The sequence below is a fragment of the Urocitellus parryii genome, chromosome 3, assembly GCF_045843805.1.
Source record: "Urocitellus parryii isolate mUroPar1 chromosome 3, mUroPar1.hap1, whole genome shotgun sequence".
Taxonomy (NCBI): Eukaryota; Metazoa; Chordata; class Mammalia; order Rodentia; family Sciuridae; genus Urocitellus; species Urocitellus parryii.
The window spans coordinates 30,862,711-30,876,446 of NC_135533.1; the positions used below are offsets into that span (position 1 = coordinate 30,862,711).

Genomic DNA, 13,736 nt, shown 5'->3' on the forward strand with positions numbered 1-13,736 from the left:
GTGGCCATCGCCCCCCCTCCCCCCTCCCCCATTCTTCCCGCCCCCGCACCCCCCTCCGCCCCCCAGCCCGCAGAGCACGCTGGGATTTGGCGCCCCCCTCCTCTGTTCAGCCTATATAAGGCAGGCGGTCCGGGCTCCGGGTACACGCGCTTCAACTTCGGTTGGTGTGTGTCGAAGAAACCTGACTGCGACCTGAGGAGAACATCGGAGAGGGTCCACTGGCCTCTCGAGAGGTCCGCTGAGCGGGCTCGCGTCCGGAGCCACTCCGGGCTGCGGAGCTCCCAGTGGAGCCCACGCCTGGCCAGGTGTGGGACCCCTTCCTTCCTGTCTTCGCAGAGGAGTCCTCGCGTGGTGAGTATGCGGTGAGGATGTTTTTTATTTTTAAGATCACATTCATTCCCCGTTTTTATCGGGAGCTGCGGGAGATGGAGTAGCGCCCCAGAATGTCTCCACGCAAACCTTGCCACGCCTTCACTGGCAGAACCCCAAAACTGACTGGGGGAAACCAAGCCTTCAAGGCTCTGGTTTCCAGGACCCAAGTCCAGATACGGTCTGTAGACAGACATGAGCTGCAGACAGGAATGAGCTGCAGACGCACATGAGCTACAGACTAATTTGCAGATAGCTCTACAAATGCGCTAGAAAGTGCTATGTGCTAAAACTAATTGGCGCTTCCATGCGCTACACACTGATAAGCGCTTCAGTTGCGCTACAAACTTGCGCTTCATGCGCTACAAACTGATGGGCGCTTCATGCGCTATAAAGTGGCGCTTCATGCGCTACAAACTGAGGGGCGCTTCACGCGCTAGAAACTGATGGACGCTTCATGCGCTAAGGACTGGCGCTTCATGCGCTAAGGACTGGCGCTTCATGCGCTAGAAACTGATGGGCGCTTCTTGCGCTGGAAACTGATGGGCACTTCATGCGCTAAGGACTGGCGCTTCATGCGCTACGAACTGGCGCTTCATGCGCTAGAAACTGATGGGCGCTTCTCGCGCTACGGGCTGGCGCTTACATGCGCTACAGACCTGTAAAAACTGCAGCGATATCTGAGCTGCAGACTAAAGATTAGCTTGCGCTTTAAATGCGCTTCAAATTCTGAGCTGAAGACTAGCTTTTCAAAAGCGCTACAAAAATGATATTAGCTATACAATAGCGCTTCAATGCACTATAAGGCACATGAACTGCGGAACAATTTACACCTAAAAGGCTTGCAAAGTGGAAACTGCTGCAGAGGTACATGAGCTGCAGGCTGTTTGGCGCGACAGATAAACCAGGTATAGAGGGAAAAGGGCTGCAGAGTACAATTACTCTGCTTCTTAGATGGGGACCCCACCCTTTCACCTTTTCGAATGGCTCCCACTGTATTTCTTTGCAGGATGGCTCTGTGCATGATGGTTCTGTTAGACAAAATGGAGCCTTGGGCAAAAAACATTAGTGTTTAACATTCTCCCCACACCATTCCTGCTATGGCAGTGGAGTGGAAGGGCGCTGACTTTTGGGGATGGCAGATTAGGCTGCCTAGTTATGTTGATTGAAGCGGCGGTGTAGTTGTCGTGGTGGCGCGAATCGGTGTCCAGCAACAGTTTGTGGAAACTGTCGGTTTGCTGAGTTTGGGGGGGGGGGGCTGGATCTGGGGTGATTGCTCTTGCTGCATGAAATGAATCTGGCTGTTGGAGGTTGGTGGGAGGGGTTTGGGGGGGCGGGATCTTGGGAGTGGCGTGCAGACACTCTGCAGCCCTGTAGCAGCCAGTCTCTGGCCTGCCCCGCCCATCCTAACGCGCCTTCTCTGCAGTATCTGCTCAGAACGCGCTTAGCGCCTCCCTTCCTCCCTCCCAGCGCCTACTCAGAGCGCGCCTCCCCTGCAGCGCGCCTCCCCAGAGCGCGCCTCCCCAGGCCCCTCCTCTCCTGTGCTGACTCTTGGAGCCAGCCTACCCAGACCCCGCCCCTCCCTGAGACCCCTCCTCTGAGGTGGCCTGCCCAGACCCCGCCCCTCCCCGAACCCCTCCTCTGAGGTGGCAGCCCAGATCCCTCCCCTCACTGAGGCCCCTCCTCTGAGGTGGCCTGCCCAGACCCCTCCCTGAGGCCCCTCCTCTGAGGTGGCCTGCCCAGACCCGCCTCTCTCTGAGGCCCCTCCTTTGAGGTGGCCTGCCCAGACCCCGCCTCTCCCTGAGGCCCCTCCTCTGAGGTGGCCTGCCCAGACCCCGCCTCTCCAAAGCTTGGCTCCACCCTGAGCCTGCCTCCTCTGAGCTGGCCTACAGCCCCTCCTTCAGCAGAGCCTTTCTGCGCTTGCGCAGTGTGAGCCCCCCCCCCCCATTAGGCCTTGTCCTATGCGCCTGCGCGCCTTCAATGCCTGAGCCTGGCTGCACAGACCCGCCCCCCTGCGGTTTCTCTGCTGCGCGGTTTTGCTTTTTGTCCACTAGTATCTAATAAGTACAAGAATAATAAATAAGAACAATTAACAACAATTATACCTGGCATTTGTAAACACTTTTTATAAGTGTTTTGCACATATTAAATAACAGTCTTACAATTTAAACTGATGTTTATGATGGGAATGTCTAAGCTGACTTGGCTGTGCCTCTAAAGGCAATTTAGCCAAATGCTTTTATTATAAATTAAAAAAATAAAATTAAAAAATATTTTCACATTACCTATTTTTTAAAAGACACTAGTGGACCTACTGGAATTGAATGCTTTGGTGAATACAAAGCAAGGAACAATTTGGGCTGTGTTTGTTTCATAGGAGTTTTAAGTGGCACATTGGTGCTGCTGGTTTGGCCTTTGAGCAAGGATGAAGTGTTTGTGTGTCTATGAAACTGGGGTTTATTTTCCCCATTGGAAACTAAGGGATTAGCCCTGGCTAACCTGCCTACATACAATAAATTGTGCCTGGCACATGGTAGGCATTCATTAACATGTGTTAAATGACCAGAGTAAATTGGTTTATTTGTCTTCTTGCTTAGTTTTGCAGGTCTTTTCTGTTTTCTTATTCTGCTTTGGTGCTTTGTTGTCCTGGGTTGTACCTTCACATATCTAGGAGTTTCTTAAAAAAAAAAAAAAAAAAAAAAGTATGCATTTTTGAACTTTAATAATGTAAGCTGTAATTATAAAGACACTAAATTAATTTAAATTATTCCAAATAATTAGCTTTTTTCATAAAAAGCTAATTATTTAATATTCCAAGTAATTGGCTTTTTTCATAAAAAGCTAATTATTTGTTATCCCAAGTAATTGGCTTTTTTCATAAAAAGCTAATTATTTGTTATCCCAAGTAATTGGCTTTTTTCATAAAAAGCCAATTATTTGTTATCCTAAGTAATTAGTTTTTTTCATAAAAAACTAATTATTTAAATTTTGGGCAAATAGGTTATTAATGGTATACATTGACATTTAAAATTTGTGTAATGAAACATAAAATAGTTACAAAATATAGACTGTTTCAACTGGCATAATTAAACATCTGTATTACTTATTGCCAGTCAAATGTACCATGTAAAAATATTCTAATTAATGAAGAAATTAAAAACCTGGTTCTCTGTATTACAAACTATGAGCCAGGAGTTTTTCTAAGGGGAGAAATGGAAGTTTTTTGGCTTCCAAAAGTCTATCACACCACCCCCCCCAATTCCCTGGCCCCTTAAAAATATACAATCTATGGAAAATATGTACATATAATTACAGCTTTAAGTCTGCTGCTGCTTTGGGAATTCTGTGTCTGCATATTAAAGAGGTTCAAAACACTGGTTTAAAAAAAGTGCATATTAATAGAACTTGTATTTTACAAGTGATGCACATAATACTTTAAAAAATTGGACATTTTGAAAATTTAAAACAATTAAGAGTTGCTTAATGGTGTTTCATTTACTAATGGGATGTATATGTATGGTTTTTTGGGTTTTTTGTTGGTTTTTTTTTTTTGGCTACTCTTGCTCTTTGGTGGATTTGGGGTATAAGTTTCTAGAAGTCATTATGAAAAGTTGATAATTAATCAAATGTACTTAATTACTAAGTAGACTAAAACTGAAATATTTATTATGACTTCTGTCCCAGGCAGCTTGGCTTTTTGCAGTGTGACCTCTCAGTTTTCAAGAATGGGACCTCTTGACCCCACCTCTCCAATCCAGTCCCTATAAGAGGGACTTTAAGGAGCCAGAGTTTTATTAGTCAAATCAAGTTGAAATGCTCCTTGCATCCTGTGAACTTGCACTGTACCTGGTGCTGTTAAACATTTTTGTAATTTACTTAAATTTAGTATTAACCTGCCTGCCCACTATTCTGTTAACTTTTAATGGGTTGACTACTTTGCTTTGGTCTTAAGAGTCCCACCCCAAAATTGCAAACCCCATTGGGGGCTTGAGTCCTTACACTAGTAAAGGTCAGAGGTCTTAAACTGGTGACTTTACAAGCCAAATAAGGCCTCAATTTTATATGTATATATATTAGTGCTATTCAAACAAACAAAATGTAATGTCTTGTGGGGGACAGAGGAAGGGGCATGCATTCCCCAAATACATAATTGTAGCCCCTTCCTGTGATCTTAACTCCAGTCTCCTCACTTGTAAATTACCTTTCTGTATAATGAAGGCTTTTGAATTTCTAATTCTTATTGATTTTGTTTCCCTAAACAATATATTATTTGATGATTTTCCAATGTAATTTCTGTCCCATCATTTTTTTTATAGATGGTAAAATCATCAAACTTCAGCTTAAATATAGCCTACCCCAGTATCTGTTATTGACATGGAGATTAACCTTCCTGACCTGTGTCAAGCTGCACTAGGCCATGCTGTGACTGCCCTGTAGGAAGCCTTGTCTGTTTTGATTAAAATGTGCACACAAGCTAAGTGACACCTTAGTCACCTGACCTTTGTTTATTAGTTGCTTTTTAATGAGACATTAAAATTCTTAATTTAATAAATAAATATTGTATTATATTGTGCTTTGCATTGCCATTGTTACTATCCTATTGTTTTTAAAGAGCTGGAAATGAGACTGAACATTACAGGTTATGATGTGTGTGTTGTGACTTCTAATTTTTGTAAGCTTGATAATATATTATCTTGAATGTCAATTATTCATTGAGTTTGTAGCATAAGTTACTAAAGTAATTAAGTTAAAATTATTAAAATTACACACTAACCCTTGTCCCTTAAGGACCTTGCTTGCTCTATTGCCACGCCTTGGAGAGACCATATCAACAGCAAAGAATGTAGGGGAAAATGAGGTGGTATAGTGGATAAGAGGGGTGTTAGGAAAGGGGGGGGGCTCATGAGTGATTTATTACCATATCCCCTTTTATCTTATACCCTAGAGGTTGAAATATTAGTTATTTTCCACTTAACTTCTTTAATTAACATTTTTTTAACTTTATGTAATTTATTTAATAACTGATTTTGCTTTGATAGGTCAGAGAGAAACAAGTTATGGTTTAAAAGTTTTGTTTACTTAAAAGTTTTGAACTTTTAAACTACAAAGTGTTTTAAACATTTTAAACTAAATTTAAATGTTTTTAAAAAACTTTTATACTGTTTAAAACTTTTCTTAAACTTTAAAAAGTTTAAAACTTTTTTAAAAACTGAACTTTTTGAAGTTTTGAACTTTTAAAACTTTCAGAACTTTCAAAACTTCTCGAAGTTTTAAACTTTTCAAGTTAAAAAAGTTAAACTTTTAAAAACTTATTAAACTTTCTAAAGTTTTAAAAAACTTTTTAAACTTTCTTATATTATATATTAAGTTTTAAACTTCTTATGTATTTAAATTTTCCAGATTTGGGATTTGAAATTATTGAAATTTTAAATGATTAAATCACTCTAAATGCATTTAACACTATTTTTCAGGAAGACACTTTAGTATGACTTATTGTGTGATTTATTAACATCACACTCATAATTAGAACATTTAATTCTCCTATACCACCTCCAGACACATCCATTCACCCTACCCCCCTACCCACCCAACTCCACCTTCCACCCTTACCCCTCACCTTTCACCCCCTACCCCCCCAGCCTTCTACCCTCTATCCCCCACCTTCCACTCTCTACCCCCTATCCCCCACCTTCTACTCCCCAACCCCCACTCCCTACCCCCTACCTTCTACCCCCTATCCCTCACCTTCAACTCCCTACCCCCCACTCCCTAACCCCTACCTTCTACCCCCTATCCCCCACCCCACCTTCCACTCCCTACCCCCCACCTTCCACTCCCTACCCCCCACCTTCTATCTCCTACACCCCCCACCTACCAACCCCAACCCCCAGACCCCCCAGCCCTGAGTACAGCTTTGTCCCACCTGAATATTACAAACCTTTGGGGTGGGGCTATGGTGACAAATCTTGATTAAGAACCAGGAATTGGAAACTGATGACCTGAAGGATCAATAAAGTCCTGGAGTTGTTTGATCAACACAGTATTTAAGGGGGGGGGGAACAAACAAAAAGAATAGCTTTAGTATGTAAATGGGTGCCCAGGTCACTATAGTTGCAGCCCCTCCCTATTTAAACAGAAAGTTACCTTTCTGTTTTCTAATTAATAACCTTATTAGTGCCAACAGACAGTTGTTAAACATTTGCTATGTGGTTTATCTGCATGATATTATTAAATTGAATTTTAATAAATAAGTAATTATTATAATTAAGTCATAATTAACTATTATTGGTCATTTTTGAAAAAAAGTCTCATTTTCTAGCCTAGTTCTTATTAGGAGGCATCAATTAATATTTGTTGAATGACTACGTAATGAGGAAGGAAACTGACATATACATGTTGCTGTTAAGTGCCATTTCTGACCCAAAGAGAATTCTCTTTGGGAAGTTAAGTTATGGTCAGAAAAGTAATTAGACAGTCTTGTGTTTTTTGTGGTGGTGGTGGTTGTTTGATTTGATAATCAATTATGTTCTCTGTAGAGGTGGACAGAGGTCATGACAATTGGCATGTATTCTTTTTCAGAGCTGATAAATGCAGGCATCTCTCTTGTTGTGTGGTTGTTTATAGTTGTTGTTGTTTAATTGATTGGGATATTAGCTGGTTTTCACCTAATTTCTTTAATTGCAAAAGTTATTTTGGAATTGTTTTGAATAATTTATTTGGTATCTATCTTTGCCTAAAAGTTTCTTGCTTCATTCCCTCCATACAAAATTACTTATTTTCTGTGTCTTAGCATTCTTTATAGCCTATAAAGGTGAGCATAGTGATGTTAAAGTTTGCATATTGATGAATCACAATGAAAAGGTGATTTTTGAGGAAGAAAAGGTGATTTGAGCATCAGAGAAAGAAGAGTGCTTTCATTATTTGTTGTCCTGATTGATGACTTCATTTGCTTTTCTTTTGAGGATGTGTTTTCTTTGTTGGCTAATTATTAATATGAGCAAGTAGATCAGAGAGGTGCATTAAATACTAAACCTTCTTTGCATTGTGCCCCTTTAGATATATATGTTGAAGGTATACTCTTATCTTCATTTACAGAAATAAGCGGGTTTTGAAAACAAAGAGAAGAAGGGGTGCAAGAGGGGGCCAGGATCCAGGCCTCCACCCCCCCAGAAGTGAAGCAACACCTGGGAGGTCTCCTCCCACACCAACCGTCACCCTGGGTCCCGACTGCCCACCACCTCCCCCTCCCCCTCCCCCCAACAACAACAACAACAACAAGCCCAGCGGCCACAAGAGCCCCTGCGTCCCAAACATGGGGGAACGCAGGAGGGATGAGCTCTCCGAAGAGATCAACAACCTGAGAGAGAAGGTCATCAGGCAGTCCGAGGAAAACAACAACCTGCAGAACCAGGTGCAGAAGCTCACAGAGGAGAATACCACTCTCCGTGAGCAAGTGGAACCCGTCCCTGAGGATGATGAAGACGACATTGAGCTCCAAGGTGCTGCGGCGGCTGCTGCCCCACCCGCTCCAATTGAGGAAGAGTGCCCAGAAGACCTGCCAGAGAAGTTTGATGGCAACCCCGACATGCTGGCTCCTTTCATGTCCCAGTGCCAAGTCTTCATGGAAAAAAGCACCAGAGATTTCTCAATTGATCGTGTCCGTGTTTGCTTCGTGACAAGCATGATGACCGGTCGTGCTGCCCGTTGGGCCTCTGCCAAACTGGAGCGATCCCACTACCTGATGCACAACTACCCCGCCTTCATGATGGAAATGAAGCATGTCTTTGAAGACCCTCAGAGACGAGAGGCCGCCAAACGCAAGATCAGACGTCTGCGCCAGGGCATGGGCTCCGTCATCGACTATTCCAACGCTTTCCAGATGATTGCCCAGGACCTGGATTGGAATGAACCTGCCCTGATTGACCAGTACCACGAGGGTCTCAGCGACCACATTCAGGAAGAGCTCTCCCACCTCGAGGCCCCCAAGTCGCTGTCGGCGTTGATCGGCCAGTGCATTCACATTGAGAGAAGGCTGGCCAGAGCTGCTGCTGCTCGCAAGCCACGCTCCCCACCCCGGGCGCTGGTGATGCCTCACGTGTCAAGCCACCACCAGGTAGATCCCACCGAGCCCGTGGGCGGTGCCCGCATGCGCCTGACCCAGGAAGAAAAGGAAAGACGCCGTAAGCTGAACCTCTGCCTCTACTGTGGAAACGGGGGTCACTACGCCGACAACTGTCCTGCCAAGGCCTCAAAGTCTTCACCGGCGGGAAACTCCCCGGCCCCGCTGTAGAGGGACCTTCAGCGACCGGGCCGGAATTAATAAGGTCCCCACCAGATGATGCTTCATCTCCACACCTGCAAGTGATGCTCCAGATCCATCTACCGGGCAGACACACCCTGTTCGTCCGAGCCATGATCGATTCTGGTGCTTCTGGAAACTTCATTGATCACGAATACGTCGCTCAAAATGGAATTCCTATAAGAGTCAAGGACTGGCCAATACTCGTGGAAGCAATTGATGGTCGCCCCATCGCATCGGGCCCAGTTGTCCACGAGACTCACAACCTGATTGTCGACCTGGGAGATCACCGCGAGGTGCTGTCCTTTGATGTGACTCAGTCTCCGTTCTTTCCTGTCGTCCTGGGGGTTCGCTGGCTGAGCACACATGACCCCAACATCACTTGGAGCACTCGATCCATCGTCTTCGACTCCGAATACTGCCGATACCACTGCCGGATGTACACTCCAATACCTCCCTCGCTCCCTCCACCAGCACCACACCCGTCACTCTACTACCCAGTCGACGGATACAGAGTTTACCAACCAGTGAGGTATTACTACGTCCAGAATGTGTACACTCCAGTTGATGAGCACGTCTACCCAGATCACCGTCTGGTTGACCCCAACATAGAGATGATACCTGGAGCGCACAGCATTCCCAGTGGGCACGTGTACTCCCTGTCTGAACCTGAAATGGCAGCTCTCCGAGATTTCGTGGCGAGAAATGTGAAGGATGGCCTGATTACCCCGACCATTGCACCCAACGGAGCCCAAGTTCTCCAGGTCAAGAGGGGGTGGAAACTGCAAGTTTCTTATGATTGCCGAGCTCCAAACCATTTCACCATCCAGAATCAGTATCCTCGCCTATCGATTCCTAATCTGGAAGACCAGGCGCACCTGGCAACCTACACCGAATATATTCCTCAAGTACCTGGATACCAGTCCTACCCCACATACACCACGTACCCGACCTACCCAGTAGGATTTGCGTGGTACCCTGTGGGACGAGACGGTCAAGGAAGATCTCTCTACGTACCTGTTATGATCACTTGGAATCCACACTGGTACCGCCAGCCTCCGGTGCCGCAGTACCCGCCGCCGCAGCCGCCGCCGCCGCCGCCGCCACCGCCACCGCCGCCTCCATCTTACAGTACCATGTGAATTCCTGTCATGTCCCTTCAAGATCTCTTCCCTCAAAGATGATTCCTGTGTGAGCTTCTCAATCAGTGACTGTGTGCTAAATTGAGCTACTGTATCTTCAAGCCACATCCTCTCTGAAAGGCTACAGAAGGTCAGGGCCACCCTGAACTGGCACACATCTGAAAGCACCAGAAGACCTTCAAAATAATATTTACCAAGAAATTATCTCAGTTCTTTAACCTTGACTGCCAATTAAAAAGTTTACTTTCCAAAGAGGTCTGAAACCTCTGTCACCATCTAAATTAATGGCTGCCAAATTTCTTTACAGAGAAGCTGATGCAAACACAGGAAATGCTGATTTCTTAAGGGAGGGGGAGACAAGGAGGAGGAGGACATGACCCTTCTTGCAGCTTCGGGACTCACAGGAGGACCGAGGCCTTATAAAGGAAGCCACAGTTTTTGGTGCAGTGAAGAAAGGCTTCCGTGATCCTCTTGCTGCACCCTTAGAAACTTCACCATCTTCAAACTCCACTTTCATGGTTCCGTTAATTCTCAAGGAGCAGCAAGTCGACTGGTTCTCCCAGAAGCAGGCAAACACCCCTGCGACATGTAACACCTCAGGCCTGAAAAGGAAGTGCTCTCAGACAGACTCTTGCATGTTAAGAGTGTGCCTTCATATCCTGGTGCAAATCATGTGTACCCAAGAACTCTGGCTTTGACACAACATCTTACCATCATCATGCCAGTAATGGCTCCAGGTGTGTTAGGTGTCTGTGAAATGTTGTGACCACCTCTCAGTCATGTGTGAGGGCTAAAGATTAGCAAATCAAAGGACTCCTAAATCCCGTACCCAACTCTTAAAAGAGGCTCTGAGTTAATTGTTACCAACTTGTGCTGGGACTTCAGAAAGAATTCTCATGAATGTTGCTAATTGGCTGGAAAAACACCAGTTGAAGTTTGGGAAGCATCTGTCTACGTCTCTGCCTCCATTTGCATCTGGGCATTCCATCATCAGTCCCCTCATTAGACTGTAGCATTAGGATGATTGGAGAGGGGAAATGATTTTGCACCCAGACCCACACTCCTGTGCATGGGAGGGAAGAGGAATTAGAGCACTGGGCACTGTCTTGAGGATATGGACTTCTTTAATGAGAAGATGACCTGAGGGTAATCACCTCGAAAGAATCAAGCTGCCAATGGATGAAAGGCCTCACCTCTGGACTCTTTGTGCTAACCTGGGACTGCCTGACTTCTTTAACCTAGTCCCTTGCTACTACCTTGAACCACTTGTCTAACCTCTCTCTTTCTGTTTAATTCTCTACTACTGCCATTAACCCTGCTACAGGATTTATATTCCAAATTGCCTGAAGAGGAGTCTTAATGGTGAAGTTTCCTTTTCATCAGCCTCATCTTTCATATATTCATTATTACCCCCCACCCCTTATCCTTGCATGTTTAAATACTTAAAACTTCTATCTATAATAGTGTTCTTTAACAGTGTTTTAAAGTGTTGGCTATGCTTTCAAAAGTTTCCATTGAATGACAAAGTACTATTCAATTCTTATTGTTAAATTAAGTACAAATTTTAAAAAACATATCTCTTTACTGTGAACTTCTTACAATACTGTGAATGAGAGGCTCCTCAGAACTGGAGTATTTATAATAAATCTTCAATTTATTGGACTTTTTAAATTGCACAAAAGAAAAACCTAATTGGCTATTTAGTCTAAAACAACTTTTCTTATTTTCTTCAATGGAATCAGAAAGCTTGTCAATCACTTGTGTGTTTTAGAGTATTTTTAAAATGGTGCATTTGTGCTTCTGGACTATTGTGAAGCGTTACTTCCGTTTACCTCAAATCTCAATCCATCTTCCATACATTTGAATTCAAATTGTTGTGTGTCAAATTTACATTTTCCAATTGATCTTCAAGCTGCAGAGTGCCTAGAAATGGGTCATTTTCTGCAGCCCTGGCATGTGCACACGGACATTTGCCACCATTGCAAGCAGAAGCCTGGCCAACAGCAAAACGATCAGGGAGAGCATGCTGGCGTGGGTTCACAACTCACAAAATCCCTGACACGTCGGACTGTTTACTAAAGCTTGTGATTGACTCTTTGGCAGTGTGTACTATGCTCTACTCCTATCTATACTATCTTTTAGGTGTTAAGGATAAGTAATCTTACATTTATTGCTCTATAGTATTGAAATTTAGTTAAGTTTCCTTTCTCATTTTGGTAAGTTTCCTTTCTCAATTTGGTAAGTTTCCTTTCTTAGTTTGGTAAGTTTCCTTTTTCAATTTGATAAGTTTCCTTTTTCAGTTTGATAAGTTTCCTTTCTCAATTGATTTATTTTGTTTCTGTTGATCAAATTTATGTTAATTGGATACTTTAAAACTTTCTTTTGGCATTTCCAACAAAAATGCCTTTATTCATAAGGAAGAGACAAGAAGTTAGAAAGGGAGCAAAATAAAAACAGGAAGGAGATAGATAAATAAAACATCAGAATTTGCATTCTTCATTAATTAAATCAAGGAAGAAGATCTAAGAGCTCCCATTGCTAGTCAAGCCTGAAGATAAGTAAGTATGGTCATCATGTTAGGATATTGAAATAGAGAAGGTTTACATACATTTATAAAGGGTCAATTCAGTTTGAGCGATGACGTATTTGATTCAATCATGGGAAGACATACGGTGAACTTGCAGGTGCACAAAATAAGATGGACACATCTAAATGGTGCAGTCTGGAATTTTGTTTAAGTTTGTAGGTACCTCTTGGACTCCTGAATTGATCCAGTCATCACCCACCACAGACATCTCACATCAGATCCCGTTCCAAGATGGCAGCAGAGAACATCCTGCTGGAAAGACCTGAGCAGCAGTGAAGGACCACCAGAGGAAAAGAAGAACCATGTGACATTTTCATCTCAGAGATCACGTGTCTGATGGGACTGAAAGTTCTTTGTTGTTTCAGATTGTAGAACGTTGTTAAATTGGTCTGTGGAATTTTGCATTGTTTTTATTTCTTTATGAAATCATTTTAAGTTAGGGGATATATAATCATAGTATTTTAGGATGGGAGGGACTATTAAGTAATCTTAAGTGGGTGGGACTATTTAGGATAAGTTAGGATAAGATTATGTATTAGATATTGCTAAGTGGACACGTGTACTTACTTATGACCCTTTACCCCCATACCTCTTACCCCTAATGATTTCAAATAAATTCAGAGGGAACTGCAGGGAGATCAATCTATTCAGAATGAATTGGACATGGATTAAATGTTAGTAAAAGTTCACATGTGATTGGATTAATTTCATAAAGGCCCTGGGTATTAACATCAGGGATCAATTTGTGGAAAGATAGGTGCCCCTTGAGAGTTTGTTGCTAAAATGAAATTGATGATGATGATGTGGTTAATATTCTTGAAATTTGAAAGAAAGTGATGAATTACCCCTTGCTTTTGCCCCTGTCAGTAGCCCTCCTCCTTACCCCCACCCCTTCACCCTAACCCTGCCCCTCCTCCTTACCCTGCCCCACCTCCCAACCCCTACCCTTCCTTCAAACTATTATTGTATTCTCTTTACTCTATATTTCTCTGTATTGACTAATATTGCATTGATGTTCTAATAAAAATTCAATAAAGATTTAGTGGTTAAGTGCAAACTGTGTCCTGATCATTTCAGCGTCTTCCTTCAGGGCACGAGGTGGGGAGATGGGGAGGGGGAGAAAGGTCACAGTGGGCAGGGGGAGAGTGAGAGGGTGGGAGTGGGTGCATTTGGGAGGGAGATGGTGTATGAAGAACATGTCAATAACACCACTCAATATCAATGACATATCAAGAACACTTCAGGAAACCAAGTATATATTCCAGCTGAAAAGGCCAACATATAAAATAAATCAACCAATTAACAGTGACTCTGGTGACAAAATAATAACATTTATCTT

At 43.5% G+C, this 13,736-nt stretch overlaps 1 protein-coding gene across 1 annotated transcript; it reads left to right on the top strand.

The window, feature by feature from the left end:
- Nucleotides 1-161: 161 nt before the first annotated feature.
- On the top strand, nucleotides 162-13,406 carry Peg10 (paternally expressed 10). Its single transcript, XM_026391561.2, is given in 3 exon segments — nucleotides 162-362; nucleotides 7,465-8,630; nucleotides 8,633-13,406. Coding segments are annotated over 3 exon segments (2,349 nt in total). The 5' UTR covers nucleotides 162-357; the 3' UTR covers nucleotides 9,811-13,406.
- The last annotated feature ends 330 nt before the right edge of the window (nucleotides 13,407-13,736 follow it).